The 21,780-nt window shown below is 35.9% G+C and overlaps 1 protein-coding gene and 1 long non-coding RNA gene across 6 annotated transcripts in view; one reads left to right on the forward strand and one right to left on the reverse strand.

Moving 5' to 3' along the window:
• Nucleotides 1–21,780, forward strand: part of PTPRQ (protein tyrosine phosphatase receptor type Q) — a 203,362-nt gene that overhangs the window by 154,532 nt on the left and 27,050 nt on the right. For 4 of the 5 annotated variants that reach the window (XM_034644219.1, XM_034644220.1, XM_034644221.1 and 1 more), the window contains exons 34-36: nt 4,099–4,198; nt 7,101–7,229; nt 21,189–21,270. In XM_034644219.1, the coding sequence (XP_034500110.1) occupies nt 4,099–4,198; nt 7,101–7,229; nt 21,189–21,270 (311 nt within the window). Of the gene's footprint in view, nt 1–4,098; nt 4,199–7,100; nt 7,230–21,139; nt 21,271–21,780 lie in introns of all 5 variants that reach the window. The other variant, XM_034644223.1, reaches the window with a different exon arrangement.
• LOC109489224 lies at nt 148–10,531 on the reverse strand. The gene is made up of 3 exons (XR_002142178.2): nt 10,134–10,531; nt 3,811–3,955; nt 148–212 (listed from the first exon to the last, which is right to left on the reverse strand). It is a non-coding gene; the product is annotated as an uncharacterized LOC109489224 (long non-coding RNA).

Raw genomic sequence — 21,780 nt, forward strand, 5'->3', positions numbered from 1 at the left:
ACATACTGTTTATTAATACATTGTATATCATTTCCTCACTTCACTTGGCTAGTGCTTTGAAACGGTAATCTAATCTGAAACATTTTTTTGTGGTCTATGAAATCATTTTCCCCCCACTGGGTTCTAAGGTCCAGTGATTCAATATTACCTGATAACGAGGATTCTTTATTCATCTTCATGTGTTTCCTCTCCCATGCATATCCAATTAGAGTCTGCACGTGAAAATTCATAAGACAAGCCATTCACATATTAATATATAAAAAAGGGATATCTAAAATACTGTATGAGCTACATGCTGCTTTCCAGTCTCCTAACTTTAGCTGGAGATTCTAGATGACCACGAAACTCTGGCAACTGTTTTTAAGATTCAGTCTTCTTTTGAATCTACCAGGCAAGAGAGCCACAGGAACCCTTTCCTGTTGTTAATGTTTTGTAAGCGCCAATCCAGGGAAAAGCAATAAAACACTAATTCTTGCATGTTGTACAGGGAGTTAACTTATTTTATTTTGTCACTTAACTTTAATACTTTTTACAGTAAAATAATAACTCATATAACTTAAAAATGGTTACAATTATAATCATTGTTTCTAAGTAAATGATAAATATCTTGCATTTCAATGCTTGATCTTCAACCTGAAAAATTCAGCGTCTATTTCAAAACCAATGTTTATATTCATTAGTAAATTTAGCAAATATTTATGGAGGATTTATTACATATCTGGTATTATTCTCAGAACTAGGAATACAGTTTTGAATAAAACAAAGACTCCTGTCCTCAGGGAGCTTTACATTCTGGACAGACAATGAACAATAAGGATCTTAAATAAATTTATTGTAAGATATACTAAAGTGTGGTAAGAGCAATGGAGAAAAGAAAAAGTAGAATGGAGTGCAGTTGATGTAGAAAGAGGAAGGCAGAAGTGAAGAAGTTGGAGCTCTGAATTTTAAATAAGATGATGTCTTAGTCTGCTTAGGCTAGCATAACAAAATACCACAGGCTGTGTAGCTCAAACAACAGAAATTTTGCTCACAGTTCTGGATGCTGGAAGACTAAGAACCAAGTTCCAGTCAGTTTGTTACGTGGTGAGGGCTTTCTCCCTGGCTGGCAGAAGGCCTCCTTCTTGCTGTGTTCTTATAGGGCCTTTCCTCAGTATGTGTGCACGGAGGGAGAGAGCCAGCCTTCTGGTGTCTCTTGTTGTAAGAACACTAAGTCTATTGGATTAGGGTCCAACCCGTATGACCTCGTTTAATGTTAGTGACTTCCTGACTCCAGATACAGTCACACTGAGAGGTTAGGGCTTCAACATATGAATTTTGGAGGGACACGTATAATTTGATCCATTCGGGCTTCATTGAGAAGGTGATATTTGACCAAACCCTTGAAGGTTATGAAGTGGCTACTCAGACAGATACACAAGGGAAATACCTTTCCAAGCACAGGAAGATGGTACAAACGCCCCATGGCCTGGTATGTTCCGAGAACAGCAAGGAGGCCAGTCTGGCTCCAGTGGAGTGAGAAAGGTGGATATTGAAGGGGAAGTCAGAGAGATAACAGAGAGTCAGAGAGTTAATGAGGGATGAGGTCACAGAGGCCATTGGAAAGATTTTGGCTTTTTTTGTGAGAGATGAGGAGGATTTTAAGTAGAAAGGTAATATTTTAAAAAGATTACTCTTCCTGCTATATTGAAAATAGATGGGAAGAGGACAAGGGTGAATACAAGATGACTTGTTAGGTATCTATACGATAATTCATGTAAAGCAGGGTGGTGGCCTGGCTCGGGATCCTGGCAGCAGAGGGGATGAGAAATGAATGCAGCATACACAAAGTTTTGACTAGTATAATGAACCCCCAAATACTAACTAAATATAATAATTTTTAACATTTTGCTACATTTGTTTTATTTATGCATTTGTTCTTTTATTTCTGAAGTATTCTAAAGTAAATCACACAACATGTTATGTTCTACTATTTAGTATGTTTCTCTAATAGGAATATTTCTGTTGTCCCAGTTAAATAAAATTAATGATAAATTCTTAATATTATATAATACTCTATATTTTCAAATTGTCTTCTGGTTTGTTTTCTTTATAGTATGTCTGAATCAGGACCCCAATAAGAGGTTCATACATTATTTTTTATTGTTGTGTCTCTTGATCTCTTTTCTTCTTCCTCTTTTTTCCCCTATGTCATAGATTCGTTAAGGCAACCACATGAGTTATTCTATAAGAGGTCCCATGTTCTGAATTTGATTGCTTTCTCTTGGTATGATTTAATTTTTTCCTCCTTCCTCTACTTTCTTATTTTTTTTAAAGATTTTATTTATTTATTCGACAGAGATAGAGACAGCCAGCGAGAGAGGGAACACAAGCAGGGAATGGGAGAGGAAGAAGCAGGCTCATAGCGGGAGGAGCCTGATGTGGGGCTCGATCCCAGAATGCCAGGATCACGCCCTGAGCCGAAGGCAGACACGTAACCACTGTGCCACCCAGGCGCCCCCTTCCTCTACTTTCTTATAAATTAGAAATAAGATCTAAAGGTTTTGAATAGTCACAATTAACATTTTCGGCAAATGTATTTTGCAGGCGTTGCTGCCTAGATTAAAATATCTCTCATCAGGAGGCATATAATATCTGGTTGTCACATTTCCATGATGTTAAAATTGATCAGTGAGTTTAGTTGTAGTGACAGCATGATCCTTCATGGGAAAGTTGTTTTTTCCCCCTTGTTATAACCAGCAAATAATCCATAGGATGAGAGTTTAGTGTCCTGTTAATATCCAATTCCCTATCAACCTACCTCCTAATCATTTATGATTGTTACCTAAATCACTTACTTTATTAGGAGTGAAAAGCTAACTTCTAATTATATTATTCCTTCCATACTTATTAAATGGAACTCTCCTCTAAAGAAGAGCTTTATTGCCTTATGTAAGACTATTTTTTTAATTCATGAAATATAGTTCGTATGAGAAAGCTAGGAAAAAATGCTTTTTCCTTTTAATTACATATTTTTAAAAGAAGGAAATGGTAGTCTGGCTATAACCAGTGTTTACAAATTAAAAGTTTGTATATTTTTTCTTTTTCATTGAACAATATTAGAACTTCTGGATTTTTATATATTGAATCTATTTCCATGAAATCCAGTTTTTATTCATCATAAAATTTAAATTGTTCCCTCTTTAACCCGTAGGAACTTCTGCAAGATGATCTTTGGTTCTTTCCATACCATTAGCCTTTGATAGCTTCTTGGCTCTCTGGCCCCACTAGATATCCCAGATTGCTTTTGTTTTCTTTTTTTTTTTTTAAAGATTTTATTTATTTGACAGAGATAGAGACAGCCAGCGAGAGAAGGAACACAAGCAGGGGGAGTGGGAGAGGAAGAAGCAGGCTCATAGCGGAGGAGCCTGATGTGGGGCTCGATCCCATAACGCCGGGATCATGCCCTGAGCCGAAGGCAGACGCTTAACCACTGTGCCACCCAGGCGACCCTGCTTTTGTTTTCTAATCACACTTTGGAATTACTATCTCTCCAAGTTTCCCTAGTTTCTTTTAATGAAAAGTGTATGTATCTTGAAGATGGAGGCTACAAGATTTCCTAGGAGATTGTGGATGTGTTCTATGAGAGAAAGAGAGTCAAGTCTACTGCAGAGTTTTTGGACTGAGCAACTAGATCAATGAATTTGCCATCAACTAAGAGGTAGAAAGATGCAGTTGAAAGGAAGGAATTATAGGAGTTCAATTTGGATATTGACTTTGAAATTTTAATTACATTTCTAAATAAAGATATATGGTAGGCAAGTGGATACTCACGTCTGAAGTTCAATAGATAGCAATTAAGTAGTCATCATCCTATAGACGAAAATTAAAACCACAAGACTGCATGGGCTCACTAAGGTGGTGAGTTTAGATAGGAAAAAAGAAGAGGTCCAAGGCCTGAGCACCAGATTTAGAAGATCTAGGAGAAGAACGGGAACAAACATATATGTACACTTTATTAGCATTCTTGAGAAACATTCCAAGAAACTATTTTTCTGTGTTTTGAGACCCAAATAGTATTTTATAATAATAATCAATAATAATGTTCTACTTCCTCTTCAGGTGAAGGACTTTCTGAAAGAACTGTAGAAATTATTCTTTCAGTCACTTTGTGTATCCTTTCAATCATTCTTCTTGGGACAGCTATTTTTGCATTTGCAAGGTAAGATTTATTTGTACTCACTTTCCTAAGATGCTTTATGGACATTATTCAGTCATTGTCCAATCAGGAGACAGAAGCCACAATAGTTCCTTGAATGGGGAATATTTAATTTAAAAAAGTGCTGACTAGTAGAAATAGTTAACTACTCTAAGGAGTAAAAGAACTCTCGAGGGTCCGGAAGTAGCAAATACAACAAAACAGCTGCTCTCCTCTCTCAAGGCTGAGGAAGAATGGACAATAAAGGACAATGGACAATAAAGGAACTAAGAACTAAAAGTCTTACCCCAGAGTTTGACATGGAATGTCTACCACAGGCACATGCAGCCTGTCACCTGTCAGCGGGCAAAGAGGGAAGGGGCTGGAGATGTTCTGTAAAAGCTAACCATCATTAATGGAGGATAAGCAGGCTGGAATTGGTCTGTAGAAACAGCCCATCTTGCTGAATTGTGTGTGTGTTTGTGTGTGGGGGGGTGCTGAGCTACTGGAATAGTTCATCAATGGGAAGAGCACCCACTGGGGGGGCAGCTAGCACTCGTGCAGGTGGACTGCTGGGCTTCCACGATGAATAATAACCATGCAGCAATGGAACACACCAGGGAAGTATCTCCCTGTCCCTCCAGTCTTGAAGGTCACTGTGGTATCCTCAGTGGACAAAGCTTAGCACCCCAGCAGCTGGCAAAGGGAAAGTATTATAGAATATAGCTCCAATTTCACAAAGCAGGGTAAAGAAGGGCAGGTTTAAAACTACGAGACAATAAAGTGGTAACACAAAAGCAGAAGGTGCCGGGATTTTTAAAAATAATTTATTATTTAGGGGCACCGGGGTGGCTCAGTCGTTAAGTATCTGTCTTGGGCTCAGGCCCTGAGATTGAGCCCTGCTGAGCTTCTCCCTTTCCAGCTCCCTCTGCTTGTGTTCCCTCTCTTGCTGTCTCTCTCTGTCAAATAAATAAATAAAATCTTTAAAAAAATAATAATAATTTATAATTCTGACAGGTTTAATGAAAAATATTTTAATCAGGTCTAAATCTCAAAGTTTATACAGAAGAGATCATTTTTACAACCAGGACAACACTTTGAAGCTTCCAACTTCCTTACATGGTGGGCCCCTTTTTCCTGTTTACTTTACCAACAAGCCTGTACTACATTTTCCAAAGGCCCCTTTAAATTCCCAGTATCAGCCTCCTAATTCCCTTGCTATTTACAGGGCCTCAGGGGAGATCTTAGTTGTGGTCCTAAAATCTGGCTTCATAAATTATATTTCTGAGTTAAAACCTGAGTTAAGAACTTACGTTTGCAAAGATAACCATGACACTAATTTCCTAAGTAGCTTGATAGGCTGTTTCTATTTTATCTGAAGAAGGTGGTCCCGTATTCTGTATGCCATGCATCATCTCTTTCACCTTGAATCTCTTAAATCATCATTTTGATGGATAATTTTACGAGCTCTTGAAACAAATATTTTTCTTATGATGCATACTGTTCTCAGATTCAGCCAGGAGATGGTGAGAGAAAGTCATTATTCTAGGCACTTTTAGGGATAGATTGTATAAGATATCCTCCTTGTCCCTGAGGGGCATGCTTCGGCCATGTTTGTATTGCTTCCTTGCTCTAAAGTCTTTTCTGACTTTTCTTCTCCTTACAGGATGAACTCCTTATGTGGGCAAGAAATGCCTTATACTACAATCTCCCGACATACTTCTTTCAGACAAATGGGTCTCTTCTCACCTGAACATTCCTTAGGCTATTCTACAGCTCTTCTTTCATACAGTCAATCAGAAATGTGCTTCCTCCTCTTTCTCATTCTGGAACACTCAAACCAGATCTCACTTTTTTACTTCCTGTCAATACTAATAGCTGTCCTATGAATTGGAATTTGAATTTTTTTCTTTTTATTGCTTTTTCTACATTTAGATCTTGCTTCTCAACTAAACTGTAATGTTCTAGAGGATAGGAACCATACTTTATACTTTCTATACCATCCTTAATATATAACTCATATTACATAACAAATGTTTGAAATGTAAAAGATAGCTAGAATAGCTAATATTACTTTGTAATTACCATACTATGTCATAGAAAAATAAACATGTAAAGGGCTTAAAATGAAAGGACTTTGGGGCGCCTGGGTGGCACAGCGGTTAAGCATCTGCCTTCGGCTCAGGGTGTGATCCCGGTGTTGTGGGATCGAGCCCCACATCAGGCTCCCGCTATGAGCCTGCTTCTTCCTCTCCCACTCCCCCTGCTTGTGTTCCCTCTCTCGCTGGCTGTCTCTATCTCTGTCAAATTAAAAAAAAAAAAAAAATGAAAGGACTTTGATTTGATCCTCAGATTCACGTGACTTTTATTTTTGAACCTGAGCTTTCTGAGTGTAAATAAAGATAACATTATATGCTGCATAATATTTTTTATAAAAAGCCAGTGAGACAATTTAAAACCTATTTCTATACATTTTCATGAATGTAGAAATGTCTCATGTATATAAAAACAATGGAACATTGTCTTTTAGCACTGGTGCTGATAGCAATGAGGTGGTTCCACTTTGGCATACTTTTTTTTTATGACAAATCTAGAGACAACTAGAGGGAGGAAAAACAAGCTCACAGCATCAGTTTCATTTGCTCTATAGTTGAAATTTGCCAGTGGCCCAGGCCTTGATCAAGTGATTCTCATTAAAATTTGAAACTTCCACAAAGCAGCACGTTAAAGGAATATAGGAGAATAGGTTTTATGGAATTAAATCAGGAAAAAGAAGTTGAGTAGCTATAACTTTGCACCATGTTCAGAGACATGACCCCAACAAAGAAATTATTTGACTGATATCTGTACTTAAAAAGAAAATGAAACTTGATTGTATATGCTTTTTATGGTATTTCCTTTTTGGACTTTCCTACATTTATTCTAGAATTCGACAGAAGCAGAAAGAAGGCGGCACGTACTCTCCTCGAGACGCAGAAATTACTGACACTAAATTCAAGTTGGATCAGCTCATCACTGTGGCCGACCTGGAACTGAAGGACGAGAGATTAACGCGGTGAGCACACTCCTCTTGGCGAACAGTGGTTCAGAGGGCCTGGAGCCATGACCCTATTCTGACCTATGCTTGTTGGAAGTGTTTGTGGGGCTCCTATTTACACAGGTCATAGAGATCTTCTTTCAAAGGGTGACCTCCATCTTCTGCACACTTCTCACTGGTGTTCGGAGAATCACTTAATCTTCCTCATGCTTGGGTTCAGTATGAACCTCGGACTATAACGTTCAACCAAGCTCTTTTTTTTTTTTTTCCCTGAGACAAATATTCTTACCCATTAAACCTTGAAAATTGTGCTTAATAATTCACTTCATATGATTTGTTTTACATTGGATTTTCTGGAAGTGTCCATATTTTTACTCACAAGGTTAATTAAATTTGTAACGACTTGATACTGTTTCCATCATTTTTATAAAAGACTTATAGCTCTTTATTTTAGTATGAAATTTCATTGAAAATCTAACTTGTGTATTAACACTTCATTTTTTAAATTGCTGAGCATTTAAAAATTAAATACAAAGTAAGAACTACCTTTGGAAGGAAAAGTATGTCATCAGTATGTATTGGAAATAGTAAAGGTGCTTAATTTTAAAGAGAGGGTATTTTAAGTCCTTTTGAAATCATTATAAATAATTCAAAATGTTGGCACATTTGAAAATCTTGTCTACAAGTTAAGTTCATCAAATTCTTAATAAAAACTGTCATCAGGTTATCATAACAAGTTTAGATTCTTATAGGATCCAATATTTTGTGATGCTTATAAGCACATGACAGTTTTTACAAAGTACGTGAACAAGAATATTTCCAGCATGTCTAAAAATATCTAATATGTGTCACAGAGGGAAGTGTCATCTGATAATCAGGGGCCTTCCAAATACTGCAAAATGAAAGTTATTCAGTGTTATCACTAAATTAGAAGGAAATTTGTTCTGTTAAAGAGGTAAACTTCTTTTTATTTAGATATTTACCTTTGTTTATATTCTAATAGAGGTTGTTTCTGTGGATACAACAAAATGGATAGTGCTCCAAAGACCATATGGAAGATGATTATATATTATCCAGGACATAGTTTTCCACATTAGAAATGTTATGTACTATATGGTGACTAACATAATATAATAAAATATTATTATAAAAAAAAAGAAATGTTATGTATGAAAGAGCAATAGAGATTTGTAGGGTAACCTGCCAAAGTTACACCTCTTCTTAGGAGTAATAGAGCATTCCAGTATTAGGCTATGTCTTGGTCCTAAAAGGGTCATCCTGCATAGTAAAAGTAAGTTTCTTCTCCTTTACCCCTGTGGGACAACTGGATTTCTGTAGTATTCTCCAACTCCCTTCCTCAATGTTTGTGCCACGTCCATAGGCTTAGAGTCTCAATGTCTTCTAACACCCAAAAGTAAAAGGGATAACACACATGTCAGATCTCTCAGTGCGATTAATTTTAGTTGTTTGAACAATTCAGTTGAATCTGTTCATACTAAAATGTGAACTTCTAAGTGTCTAAATGCTTTTAGGGAACTTTTTTAAAAGAATCTTTATTGATCCCCCCAAAGTCCTTGGTAAGTAGATCTTTAGGAGAAAGATACGACATAATAAACTGAAAAAAGTCAGTCAGCATTAAGGCGCTCTTTATCAAGGAGGTTATCGTTCTAGGCAGGCTATGATGAGGTTAGATTCCCTGAGCTCTGTGTGTTTTCACAGCTTGCCCTTTCCTGCACTTCTGAACACAGCCGTTATCTAAAAGCTGGAAGATTTTTTTTTTTTTTTAACAAGGACTGTCATGGCAGCTAATGGAAAAGGTGGATGAGGACCGCATAGATTGTTTATTATTGTTTTTTTATAAATCAGGGACTGCCTTATCTAATCTTGACTCCTAATTATTTATTTTCTTGCTTCCGTGTTTATTTGTGTATATGTGGATTGATCTGTAAAATGATGTAGAAGGGTCTTTCAAGTATATTTCAAATAATATTAATTTATTTTTACACATAGATCATTAGTATATATTACCCCCAGTGTTAGTAAAGTTGGAAATTTTAGTTTCTATGCTTTTTACTTTCTCATTTTTTTTTACAATTCCAGCATGTGTGACTGTAAAACATCCATATTTGTAATTCCAGTGGCACATAATACTATGCTTTGCTTGATTATTACAGAAATTTATTAAAATAACTATCAAGTGGTTTGAGTACCACAGAGATCTGTCTCCAGATTTACTATTTATTGAAGGTTTTTCATGTGAATAAGGTCAATAATACGTAGACAATAAGTCTAGAAAAAATGGTAACTAACAGATCCATATTTAGTCACGTGAACATATAAAAGGGGCCATCCTTCAATGAAGCTCTCAAGCCCTTCTTTTGTTTTGAGGTGCTGGAAGATCTAAATCTATTAAAAGCCATATAGGTCATGAGAGTAGAACCACAGAGACTGGTAGTAGATTCTGAGAGTAAAGAATCAGGGAGTTTCAGTTAGATTCTAAATTGTTGAATAACTTACATCATATGTCTTTGTTATTTACAGGACAGAACTTAGGTAATTTCCTTTAAATCTACCCAGCTAACATATACTCCTTCTACCTGAGGCTTGGGCATGTTCTTTTCCCTCCAACCTGCCCACTTTCTTCATGCTAATTGGACTAGCAGTTTTCCTCAGTGTTGTATGTCTTGACATGTCCATAAGAGAAATAATAAAAGAAGAATATCTAATCAATAATTAAAATATTAATTTTAGGGAGTTACCTAGTTGGCAAAAGTCATTATGATGCTTGTACTGAATCCTGTCAAGGACTTGGAGTTAAGAAATTATTCATTTTATGACATGTGCCTGTATTTTTATTTACATGTTAAGATTCATCCTGTAATTTTTGTGTGTGTAAACTCTCATTATTTAATTATCTTTTACCTTGTTTCATGAAGGATCTGAAGAAGAATTCTCTCACACTGTACTTTTTCTTCCTGAAGGGGAACAAAACTCAAATGAAGATTTAGTACTCTGGGGGGGAAAAAAAAGATTTAGTACTCTGTAACTCTATGAGAACATTCAAGATAGGCCAAGATAATGTTTTCAATTCTTATTTGGAATGAAAATTATATCATTTCCTTATGCACATTTTATATTTAAGTTTAGACAATGCACACTTTATTTAATATTTTGGGCTCATCTCTTCCACATTCACCAGATTAGAAAATGACCCTTGGGGTTTGTTATTTGATAAAGAAATGAACAAAACGACATTTTGTGATGGCTCCTTTGAAACACAACCACTTAGCCCAAGGAAGTGAGAAAGGTTTCTAGGAGGAAATATTGGCAAGATCAGCAAACACGCAGGTAAAACAGACCTGTCTCTTCAAGATTGCTGAGACCATCTGGCCCTGTGGATTGCTTTAACTAATTTAACTGCAACAGAAACTACCTTCCCAAGAGAGTTATAACTCTTAAAATTAAATAACCTAACAGAAGGCTCACAAGTTAAATATTCTATTTGCTAAAAATGTTTATTTTTCACTATCTCCTTACCAGTCTTAATTAAGTTATAGTAGGTTCCGTGCCTATCCTCCCCCCTCCACTACCACCCATGGTAACTAAATCAGAAAAAAAAAAAAAAAAACCACAACACAGTAGAATAACATTAATCAACATTACTAATCTTCTTAATTGACACTCAGTTTCTTCCAAGCCTTAATTGCCCCCCCCAATTTTGTGCATCATTCCATATTAATTCTCTTGCCTACTTTAGTTGAGTGAATATAATGGTGCATTAATTAGACTCAAGGCCCAATCCAGTGATCACGAATGGAATTAAAATCCTCAACAAAATAAAACAAACAATTGAATTGCTATTTTAAGAGTATATTTCTTTCTTCAATGACTTTAGAAGTTTGCATGTTGAATTTTTGTTAAATGTGTGTGTCTTCAGGAAGCTCTTGTAAACTCCAAGGCAGAATACATTTGGAATTATAATTGTTATTTACAATCTTTATAAAATTAAAAATCACCCCAATCTACTTTCACACAGGGAGCTTGCTAACATAATAATTGCTACTGTTTTTGATTAATTACTGTGTGTTAATTCTGTGTAATAATCACACGTAACTCTTTCAGTCCTTTGTGGTAGATACTTTTTTTCCCCATTTTACAGTTGAAAAACAAAAGATACTTAGAGAATTTAAGTAACTGTCCAAGGTGGTACATCTACTAAATAGGACAGCCATGATGCTAGCCTGGGTGTGTTTGATTCGGAGGTAACAAGATATGCCTGTACCTCTATGTGTATGTATAACTCAGAAGCATACTAATCTCATGTAGTGATGAGATCGATATAATCCCTCTTAAAAAGACAAGACCCCACAGGAACCTTCTTCAGGCAGCTTTTTCTATGCAGAGAAATGATTCTAAGGGAAGAACTGCTTTTTTTGAATTTTTTGTTCTTTAATGATATGGGACAAAGGAGAGATGGCATTTTAGTGTAGGTTCAAACTTGCAGAAACTGAAAAATCTTTAGTAGTGCAAGTCTTATTGTACCTTCCGTAAGAATACATGATATTTGACTGATACATGAAATTCTATGTAAAATCATTAGCATTTTAATTGCCATCAATTCTTTGACAGGGTCTGACCATGAATTTTACTTCTCTCTTAAACTATTTTGCAAACAATGACAAAAATACATGAATCCAGATAAGAAATGTCTGACAAATATGTGAATTCCAGACAAGTGTCCTGGAGTAGGGTGAAGCTCAAGATATTTAGTGCTCATGTTCTTGTAGTAGCAAAAAATAATCCAGTGTGTCTGTGTACTAAATAAATAACGAATCTTTACTTCCAGATATTCTTCATTTTTCTTTAGACGCAAGGAGATTTTTGTCATCCAGTAAGTCACTGTGGTGGTGCAGAGCTCTGTTGTGATCGTTTTCATCTTGTCAGGTGGTGTGCTCTGTATTTTTAAATACACTATATTGAGCATTTTGTTTTTTAATGTGCTATTTTTTCCAAAGCCAAAAAAAAAAAAAAAGCCCTATGCTTTCTACTTACAATATGTCCTCTCTAATTTGCATGCTATTGATATGGTAAAGTTAACCTTATCAAAATGCACATTGACTCATAATGTGCATGTCCTGAGAATTTGCTGTGTTCTCACGTTGTATTAGCTTTGATAGTAAAATAAGTTTCCACCCAGATTTCTTCACATGCCTCTTGTCTTATTATTACCATGATACAAAGCTGACTTCTCCATCTGACAGATCGAGTCTGGGTCCACACTTCACACAAGCTCATTTCAACTACCGCAGGTGGTAATCTGTAAGGACCAAGATGACGTAATTTCCCATTCTGTGCTTCTGGGGCATACACAGAGTGGCACAGTTCATAGTATCTGTACTTCTGCCCTAATCAATGGGTAGCTAACTGTGCATGTTTTCAGGCACTCCCCTGATGCTCAGAAATGCCATTTGTATGCTAGCACAAAAATTGCTTTATGCCTTCTGAAGGTAGTAGCATAACAAAATGCCAGCATTACTGTGGACCCCAGCGACAGATTGAATGCCTCAGAGATAATCAGTTTCTTCATGCAAAGCATATGAATGGAGGCAAAGAACGAAAATGCATTTGATTTCAGAATCCCAAATCTATGACAGAGAAGTCAGTCTCCATGAGCCACAAGGCTGGATGGGGCCAAGTATCCCACATTCTCATTGATCATGAATAGTACTCAGCATGATTAAAACAGTGGAAGCCAGGACTATTTCTACTCTAATCATATTTAGCGTTTTGGAATCATAGGTAACCTTGTTTTACTTCCTATTAACTAATTGCCAAGTTTCCATTGACAGAAGTAAAGTAGTTTTATAAAAATACATTTTCCTCAAAGGACCTGCTTGATCAGATTCAGTTATCAAAGTAAGACTGTTGAGCTAAAGGTTTAAGTGATCACATCACACATAAAATATCCATTTCCAACCAGCCCTCAAAGCTGACCTCTCAGCATTCCAGACTCACAAGGGGTCTGGTTGAGCAGCTCTGCCTAGTATCTTTCTTCCTAATCGTTAAACAGAATTCTTCTACTTTTTTTGCTTTATGCCTTTAATGCCTCAGAAAAATACTTCCATTTTTACCTCATGTTTCTCCTTGAGCACCACATTTTCTCTCAGAATTAGTCAGTAGTGTCCTGTTTAGCCAGAGCTCTTACTTTGATAGAGCTCAACTTAGCAGTTTGGATTCATCAGAACTTTTCTAGAACACCTGTACTTAAATCCTGTTTGTTAAGGTAGATGTAGCCTTCTTCCAAACTTAGTTTTCTGAGGTTACCTTCTAACCCCTAACTGAGGAACTTTAGTGCTAACCTGCCTTGCTAGCTAATAGTTCAGGCTCGAAGCACTTCTTCTTAGATGATATCCTGTCATCCGTGTCCTCTTTATTACATTCTCACCGAGAGCCTGTGCCCATCCCTTCACACGGCTGTCAGCAGTGTCTTCATCCTCTCTTTGTACTCCTTCTTCCCTGTTGCCCAAGGTAGCTAAGCTTGTGCCCCTGGCTGTAATTTAGAATATGTGGTTGACAAAATAAAACATCTGTTGGGAATTTGTTTTCAAATGTGCTAATGTGGAGAGGCTTTAGTAATAATGAAAATTCAACTCTTGCTACCTTGAGAATCTTTTCTCAGCTCTTTGACATCAGCAAGAATGTTGCTTTTCCTTATCGATCTAAAAATCCATTTTACCTCATTTGGGTAAAAGAAGTATCAGTCGGGCACCTGCCAAGTGCCAAGCACTGTTCTGGGCACTGGAAATACTGTGATGAAAACGGAAAGGGCAGTGCCTCCAAAGAGCTGCCCTTCAAATAACTAAGCTCTTTTTAAACCTATTTGTCTTTACAGATACGAAGAAATATACTGAGAAAGCACTTAGATAGCACTTACTAATTGATTGTTTTTGTAATTAAATAAGAAAAATATTACATTACTTATTGAGGTGGTATGTTTACCTTATAAGGTGGCGTTTTAGAGTCAGCTATACAGTACCAGCTATCAGGATAATATTTTTAAACTTTTTTTTACAGTTTTATTGAGAAATAACTGATACATGTCACTGTGTAAGTTAAAGGTGTATAGCATGATGGTTTGATTTACATATATTGTGAAGTAATTACCACAGTAGGTTCAGCTAACAAACATTTTTTCGTATAAATACAATAAAAAGAAAAGAACTAAGAAAAAAATGAAAAACAGGTGTTCTTATGATGAGAACTCTTAGGATCTACTTTCTTAACAACTTTCAAATATACCACTCAACAGTGTTAGCCAGTCATTGTGGTGTACATTACATCCCTAGTACTTATTTACCTTAATCCTGGAAGTTTGTACCTTTTATCCACCTTCCTCCAATACCCCCTCCCTCTGCCCTCCACCTCTGGTGACCACAAAGCTGATTTCTTTCTCTATGAATTTGTGTTTGTTTGTTTGTTTGTGTTTTAGATTCCACGTATAAGTGAGATCATACAGTATTTGTCCTTTTCTGTCTGACTTATTTCACTTAGCATAATGCCTTCAAGCCCATCCATGTTGTTGCAAATGGTAGGATTTCCTCTATTTATGGCCAGATAATATTCCCTTGTATATATATGCCACAACTTCTTTATCCATTCACCCGCTGACACTTAGGTTGCTTCCATGTCATGGCTGTTGCAAATAATGTTGCCATACACATGGGGATGCAGATGTCTTTTTGAGCTAGTGTTTTCATTCCCTGTGGATATATTCCTAGAAGTAGACTTGTTGGATCATTATGGTAGTTCTATTTTTAACTTTTTTGAGGATTGGTTAGGAAAACTTTTTAAATTTATATTATGGACCACAGAAAGATTATTGGTGATTTGATAAAAGAATGAAGAAAGACCTGGAAATGGGGCACCGGGGTGACTCAGTTAAGTGTCTGCCATCGGCTCAGGTGATGATCCCAGGGTCCTGGGATCCAGCCCCTCATCTGGCTCCCTGCTCAGCAGGGTGCCTGCTTCTCCCTCTGCCTGCCACTCCCCCTGCTTATGCTCTCTCACTCTCTCTCTGTCAAATAAATAAATAAAATCTTTAAATAAAAGAAAGAAAGAAAAAGATCTGAAAGAATACTATTTTAAAGCCTAGAACAAATAAAAACAATAGGAAAGAACAAAACTGAAGACGCCATTGAAAGCATCACAGTAAATGCTGAGGATAAGTAATAAGATATCATTATAGAAGTAGATGTAAATGTTGGAGCAATTAATGGCTTGATTGAAATATAGAAATTAAAAATTCACACTCTGTATTTTATAAAAGTTGGAAGGATTAATTATTATGTTTTACCAGAAAGATAGATTCTTAACAAATTTTTAGTTGAATATGAAGTATATGTCAGTGTGACAGATACGTATTTTAAATCACAATAGAATTTGAGGTTCTTTTCTTTTTAACCTAGCTTAAGTAGAAAACACAAAGTTTCTCAGTTTGTCCTATGCCACTGGTAATGCTGATTTAAGCCACTCATCTATAGGCTATCATCCATGGCTCTCTATTTGGACTATATTTTAATTCCCTATAGATTTCAACTAATTGACCTTGAGGGAAAGCTGAGTCTCTGTGACAATATGGTCTTCAATCACCACTGCCAACATAAATAAATGGTTCCTCTCTGGATCTATCAAGAGTAATCTGAGTGGAATTTAAGTTTTTGATAGACTTTTAAAAAATGATCCCAGACATGAAATAATACCCTTTTCAACAAAAGGGAATAGGATTTAAGACAGCTAAGATTCATGTAATAAAAAGTGTTTAGCCCCTTCTGTTGGAAAGTGGTCAGTTATCTTATTGAAATCTGGACAATTCCCACATTGATTTATATAATAATGAACTGAATTTGATTTGACAGTATCATTCACCATTGTAAGGGAATAAAATACCAGTCTAAAATGCTCTTCATGTAACAATTTGTTTTTAAAAATGTTAATGAAAGTTTTCTATTTGAGTTTCTTTGAACGTCTTCACAGATCACTTAATTTGAAAATAGCACTCCTGAAATAACATTGTTGACTTTCATGCACACTAATTTCTGTGAGGTTTTCTTTTATACTTATCTAACCAAACAGTTTTTCCTAAAAGAATTTAATTTCCTCATCAGTGTAAGTCAGTGGTTTGGGGGGTTTTTTGTATTATGCCCCACCTTCTTTTCTAATTCCCTGTATAAATTGTCCAAATTCATTTTTTCCTATTTAAAAGCAAAACTTTAAAACCTATAATAAAATTTAGAATGCAGCCAATTCCCTTTTTTTAAAGATTTATTTATTTATTTGAGAGAGAGAGAGTGTGTGAGGGTTAGGGGCAGAGGAGAGAGAGAGAGAGGGACTATTATATAGATATAATAACAGGCCCTTAGACTCCCCGCTGAGCACAGAGCCTGACATGAGCCTTGATCTCACAACCCTGAGATCATGACCTGAGCTGAAATCAAGAGTCAGATGCTTAACCGACTGAACCACCAAGCACCCCAGAATGCCATCAATTCTTAAAGGAAAAGTACACCCATACAATATGAGGCTAAGTATCAAAACAGTGATATGGATACTACAGGAAACAACAAAAAAACCTTTTATTTGAAATAGTTAGGTAATATTTGCCAAAATGTCTTCTCAATTTAAGCTATCCAGATAGGTATTTCAATTTCAGTTCACACATACTGGTAACATAGGCATAGACTGGAAAATTACATAAAAATTAGACTTTAGAAGTCTTGTTTCTCACATTATGTAAATACAAATGTGAAGAATAGGTTACATAAAGTGATTGGGTTTAGATAAAGAGAGTGATACAAAGGAAAATAAAGCCAAAACAGATCTTACTCTTTTTTTGAAGTCTATCTTTTTACTACTTGGATAGGCAAGATGATTTTGTTGTTCATATATCTAATTTCCTAAGAAGTATCTAGCATCTGTTAACTTCTAATGTTAGGGGATCTAATATGTCTTTGTTTAGACTCATATAGTGCTTTGTTTTTAAGATTTTATTTATTTATTTGACAGAGAGAGAGCACAAGCAGGGGGATCAGGAGAGGGAGATGCATGCTCCTCGCTGAGCAGGGAGCCAGTGTGGGGCTCGATCCCAGGACCCTGGGATCATGACCTGAGCTGAAGGCAGATGCTTAACCAACTGAGCCACCCAGGCACCCTAGACTCATATAGTGTTTATTGATACATCTATTGATCATACTTACCTAAAGCTCCTGAGAATTCTCAATTGCTTACTATTTTAGTGGAAAATTCATTCAGTTCAGATACTCTCATAATAAGCACAGTACTTATATTTAGCTTTCTGTGTATCTTAGTCTGAATGCATCAACAATTGTATATTTAATGATGATTTATTCATTGACTACTATGAATAAGGTTATGAGGGTCTTGTAGGGAGCCAGTGTTAATCCTTTCCCTGCCTTCAAGTACACATGAACCTCAATGCATGTATCCTTAATACCTGTGCTTATATAGCCATAATACAAGGTAGAAAGTGGTTTGTCCATAGAAATTTCATTTCATAGAAGGAAGAAATTATTTTCTCTACAATAGAACAGGGCAAGGTCCATGGAAGAGTTAGTATTTGAATCAGCTATTCAGGAATCCATAGGATCTGGTTGTGGGAAAACACCTAGAATGGTACAAACTTAGAGGGAGGGATGCTAGAGAATAGCTGGAATACAAACAGAGTATGTGAAAGGTAGTTGTTAAGGAATAATGTTAAAAATGCCAGCATGTTGATTACCCAATTTTGAGTAAAATTAAGATAGAATATTCTTTTGGAAACAAAACAAAACAAAACAAAAACCTTTCCTTTATATCAGTGTGAATTATAGGACAGATGGGTAAGAGAAGCTTGAGTTTTACAAAATAAAGTAGACATAGCAATTATAATGCTAATGATAGTAACTAATATTTATGTATTGCTTCCAAAGCTAAGGGCGTTTCTAAGCATTGTACACATATGAACTTGATTTACATATACTTACCCTATTTTCCAAATTAGGAACCGAGACACAGAAAGGTTAAGTAACTTGCTCAAGGTAATAGAGCCGGGAAGTGTTGGAGCAGGTATTTGAACCCATCATATTTTATAGTAAGGAAAGAATTCACAAATATCCACCTGGATCCAATAGGTAGCCAGTTACAGTTTAAAATTAGTCTCTTTAGAGAGATCTTTCAAATACAAAATAAAATAATAGTAAAAAAAAAAGCAACTTTCTGTAGTGTTTTTCACTGTAAAGAAATCGACAAAAGATATTTTTATTAATTATAATTTCTAAATGAGAATAGATATCATTAATAAGAAAAAGTAAGGGTGTGGATAATAACATGGTGCTTTAGCTATTTCTTACACATTTATATTTTAACATGATTATTCATGTTTAATGTCTTTTGAGAATTTAATGGATCGTGTTCTGATTCTTCAAATGCCTTATCGATGGCTGCCCAGAAGCTAGCCCTACTTTAGATTCTAGAGAGCCTGGTAAAAATATTCTGCCAATACCACCTTAAATAATCCTGGATTCTCTGGGAAAAGAGACTCTCCCCACTGTAGGATGGCAATCTGACTGTCCTTAACTAGGTGGACCATGAGCCTGTCATTAAATCAGATGTAGTGTGTTTGAATTTCACCAACCACGAATTGATTTTAAAATTCCCTGTTGTTAGGAAAGCAATAACCATGCAACTGAAGAATTTCTATTTCTGCATGGTAGCAGGGAAACTGATCTTGCTAATTCAAATATCTCATCTGTATTTCTATCTTAAGCTCAGTTAATTAGGATTTGCCCAACCTTCCCCATTTGCCTTTCCTGTTTCTGAGGAACATGATGGCATAAGAGCATTGGGGCATCAGGCATCGAAAGGGACTTGGGTAGCATGGGCCTAGTCCATGATTATGTTTTTTTCTTGCTGGTCTTTGCTGAAGGGTAATTATTTCCAACAGGAATTAACTGTTGCCTCAGTCCCCACTTTATCTGTTGCTATATCAGAAATATTTCCAGGGCCTCTAATTCAGACACTCTCTATTTTCCTGTCACAAACCTTGAATCTAGGATTCTTCTGATTCAGTAGCCCATTCAACCATCTCCATATCCATTTAGTTAAAAATTTCTCTGTTGTCTTCTCAGAGTCCCTCCAGGTTCTTGTAGGAAGCTTACAAGTTCATCTACCTGGACTTTGCTCAAACATTGCTGTTTTATCACTGTGACACCGTGTTTGATAATGGGATGCTGTATGAGGTTATACTCTGAGAAGCTGGAATATACCTCCTTCCCCTTGCATTAACCAAGAATTCTATTATTCTTCTTGGTAGTACTTACTTCTGCACCCCCATATTTTTCACCAATTCCTATTGTAATAAACTTTTTGTCTCATGTTTTCTTCATTGAACATACGCCTTTGTGACCATTTTCATAGTATTCATTATGACACATTTTTCAAACTAATTATTGTCTTTCATTTGTTCTTTACTTCAAAAACCACATCCTCTTATAAACATTATTCACTTGAAGAATGCAGTAAAATTATCCCTGATAATATTTAAAATTTGAAACATTGAAAAATTTATATTTTATTCATTTTATTTCATTATACTTTGTGCCTTTTGTGGTTTTGCAGTGCTAATTGACTGTGCATGACAAATGTGTTATTAAAGATGTTCCCATCTTTGAATTTGTGTGTGTTGCGTAGTCTATTTAGCCGTTAAAAACTATTTCAGTTTTTTCAGAGTATGAATAATTTGACCAGTGATGACCAATGAACTGTCAGAGGAGATATGTCTAAAGTAACTGAAAGAATTGTAATTTTTTATGGCTATAAACTCATCAAAACTCACTCATGAAATAAAACTTAGGCAATATGATGTCATTTTTCAAAGATCCACTTTCTCTGGTTAAGCACTCTCTGTGGACAAAGAAAATATTTTTTAATATCCACACTAATTCTCTTTGGCTCTAAATACTATGCAATATATAAAAAAGTGACCTGTTTTTAACATAGTACCCCAAATGCCTAACAATATTAAAAGGGTGTCTTAGCTTGAGAGGGAAGCTAAGTTATTATCTGGCCATATTTGAGTCCAAATAATATCACTTAGAAAGATGAAATAGAATTCAAAATAATGATTGCATATCAGGTAAAGGCATAGCACGTCATATATTACTGATTTATTATATTTATCTGATTTTAATCTAGAACTCCTTCAGAAAGAGCTATACCCTTAACTTATCATGCATTTAACACAATCTCTGTTGCAGGTTACTTAGTTATAGAAAATCCATCAAGTAAGTTTGTTAAATATCTTTTCTTCTTTTTGAATATCAATGCTAGATTCACTGATTCAATGAATCTTAATGTGTGGTTCCTTTTTTTGTATGTTTGCTAGAAAAACCTCCAAGCTGGATATAAATCATAAAAGCATGACTAATTGCATGGTAACTGGAGAAATGCTTTCTCTCTCTCTGGGGTGAAGCCTGCATGTCTGTATTTTAGCTTGGGAAGTAATACGGGGATATTTAAACTCCTTAGGGTTTAAAAACCATGTCATTATGAGAATGAGGTCACTGCAATATTTTATATCTTCTAAAACCTTGTAATGTATAAAATGTTTTCTGTATGACAAAGAGGTATTATGTGCTTTAGGATTCAATGATAACTTTATGCCCTTATATTTACTTGAAAAACTTTCTTTCTTACGATGTGAAATCATTCATATAAAGTCACTTAAAAATGGAAAGGATTTTGTGCCGGGGATATAAAGAAAGCACACTTACAGGGGAAAAGTTAATTTTGTAAATATGGGAGAGTGACTTTAAAGGGCTCTGTGGTTACAGGTTTGGAAATGTCTGCTGTTCTTTGACTTGTTCACTGTACAGCTGGTGCCAGTCTAACCTGATTCCACTTTCTACCTCTCTTTGCTTGGAGGCCGGTAAGCAAGAAGTCCTTCCTGCAACATGTTGAAGAGCTTTGCACAAACAACAACCTAAAGTTTCAAGAAGAATTTTCGGTATGTTACTAGCAGTTGTCACAACATTGCCAGACCTCCAGTCGTTTCATGTGTCACATTTCATGTCCATTTTAAGCATGCGAGGCCATGAAGGACTCTGGCCTTGATAATCAATACCCAATTACCAGGTTGATTGTTTGGATAGTAATGTTACACGGGGTGGCCTCTGGTGCAACCTGAACAGAATTATTCACCTACTGTGTGAGGAAAGGGTGCTCTTCTGCAGACCTCCCCAGCAATGGCAGCCTGGCCTCATTTCCGCTCTGCTCTTTCATCCAGATGTACGTGGGAGTCTGGAAGGTTGCGTTCATTGGTTTTTGCTGGTGGGCAAGATTTAGGCTTTACCATAAATGTGGTTTTATATTTAAATAATTATTTTAGATTTAGAGACTAAATAATTCCTTTTTATATTTGCCTGCTTAGTTTATGTTCGTGATATAGATAAACCTGAGAACAGAACATGATGTTTCCAGAAACTACAAAAATAATATTATTTCTGGAACTATCTAA

This window comes from Ailuropoda melanoleuca, chromosome 15 (genome assembly GCF_002007445.2).
Source record: "Ailuropoda melanoleuca isolate Jingjing chromosome 15, ASM200744v2, whole genome shotgun sequence".
Classification (NCBI taxonomy): Eukaryota; Metazoa; Chordata; class Mammalia; order Carnivora; family Ursidae; genus Ailuropoda; species Ailuropoda melanoleuca.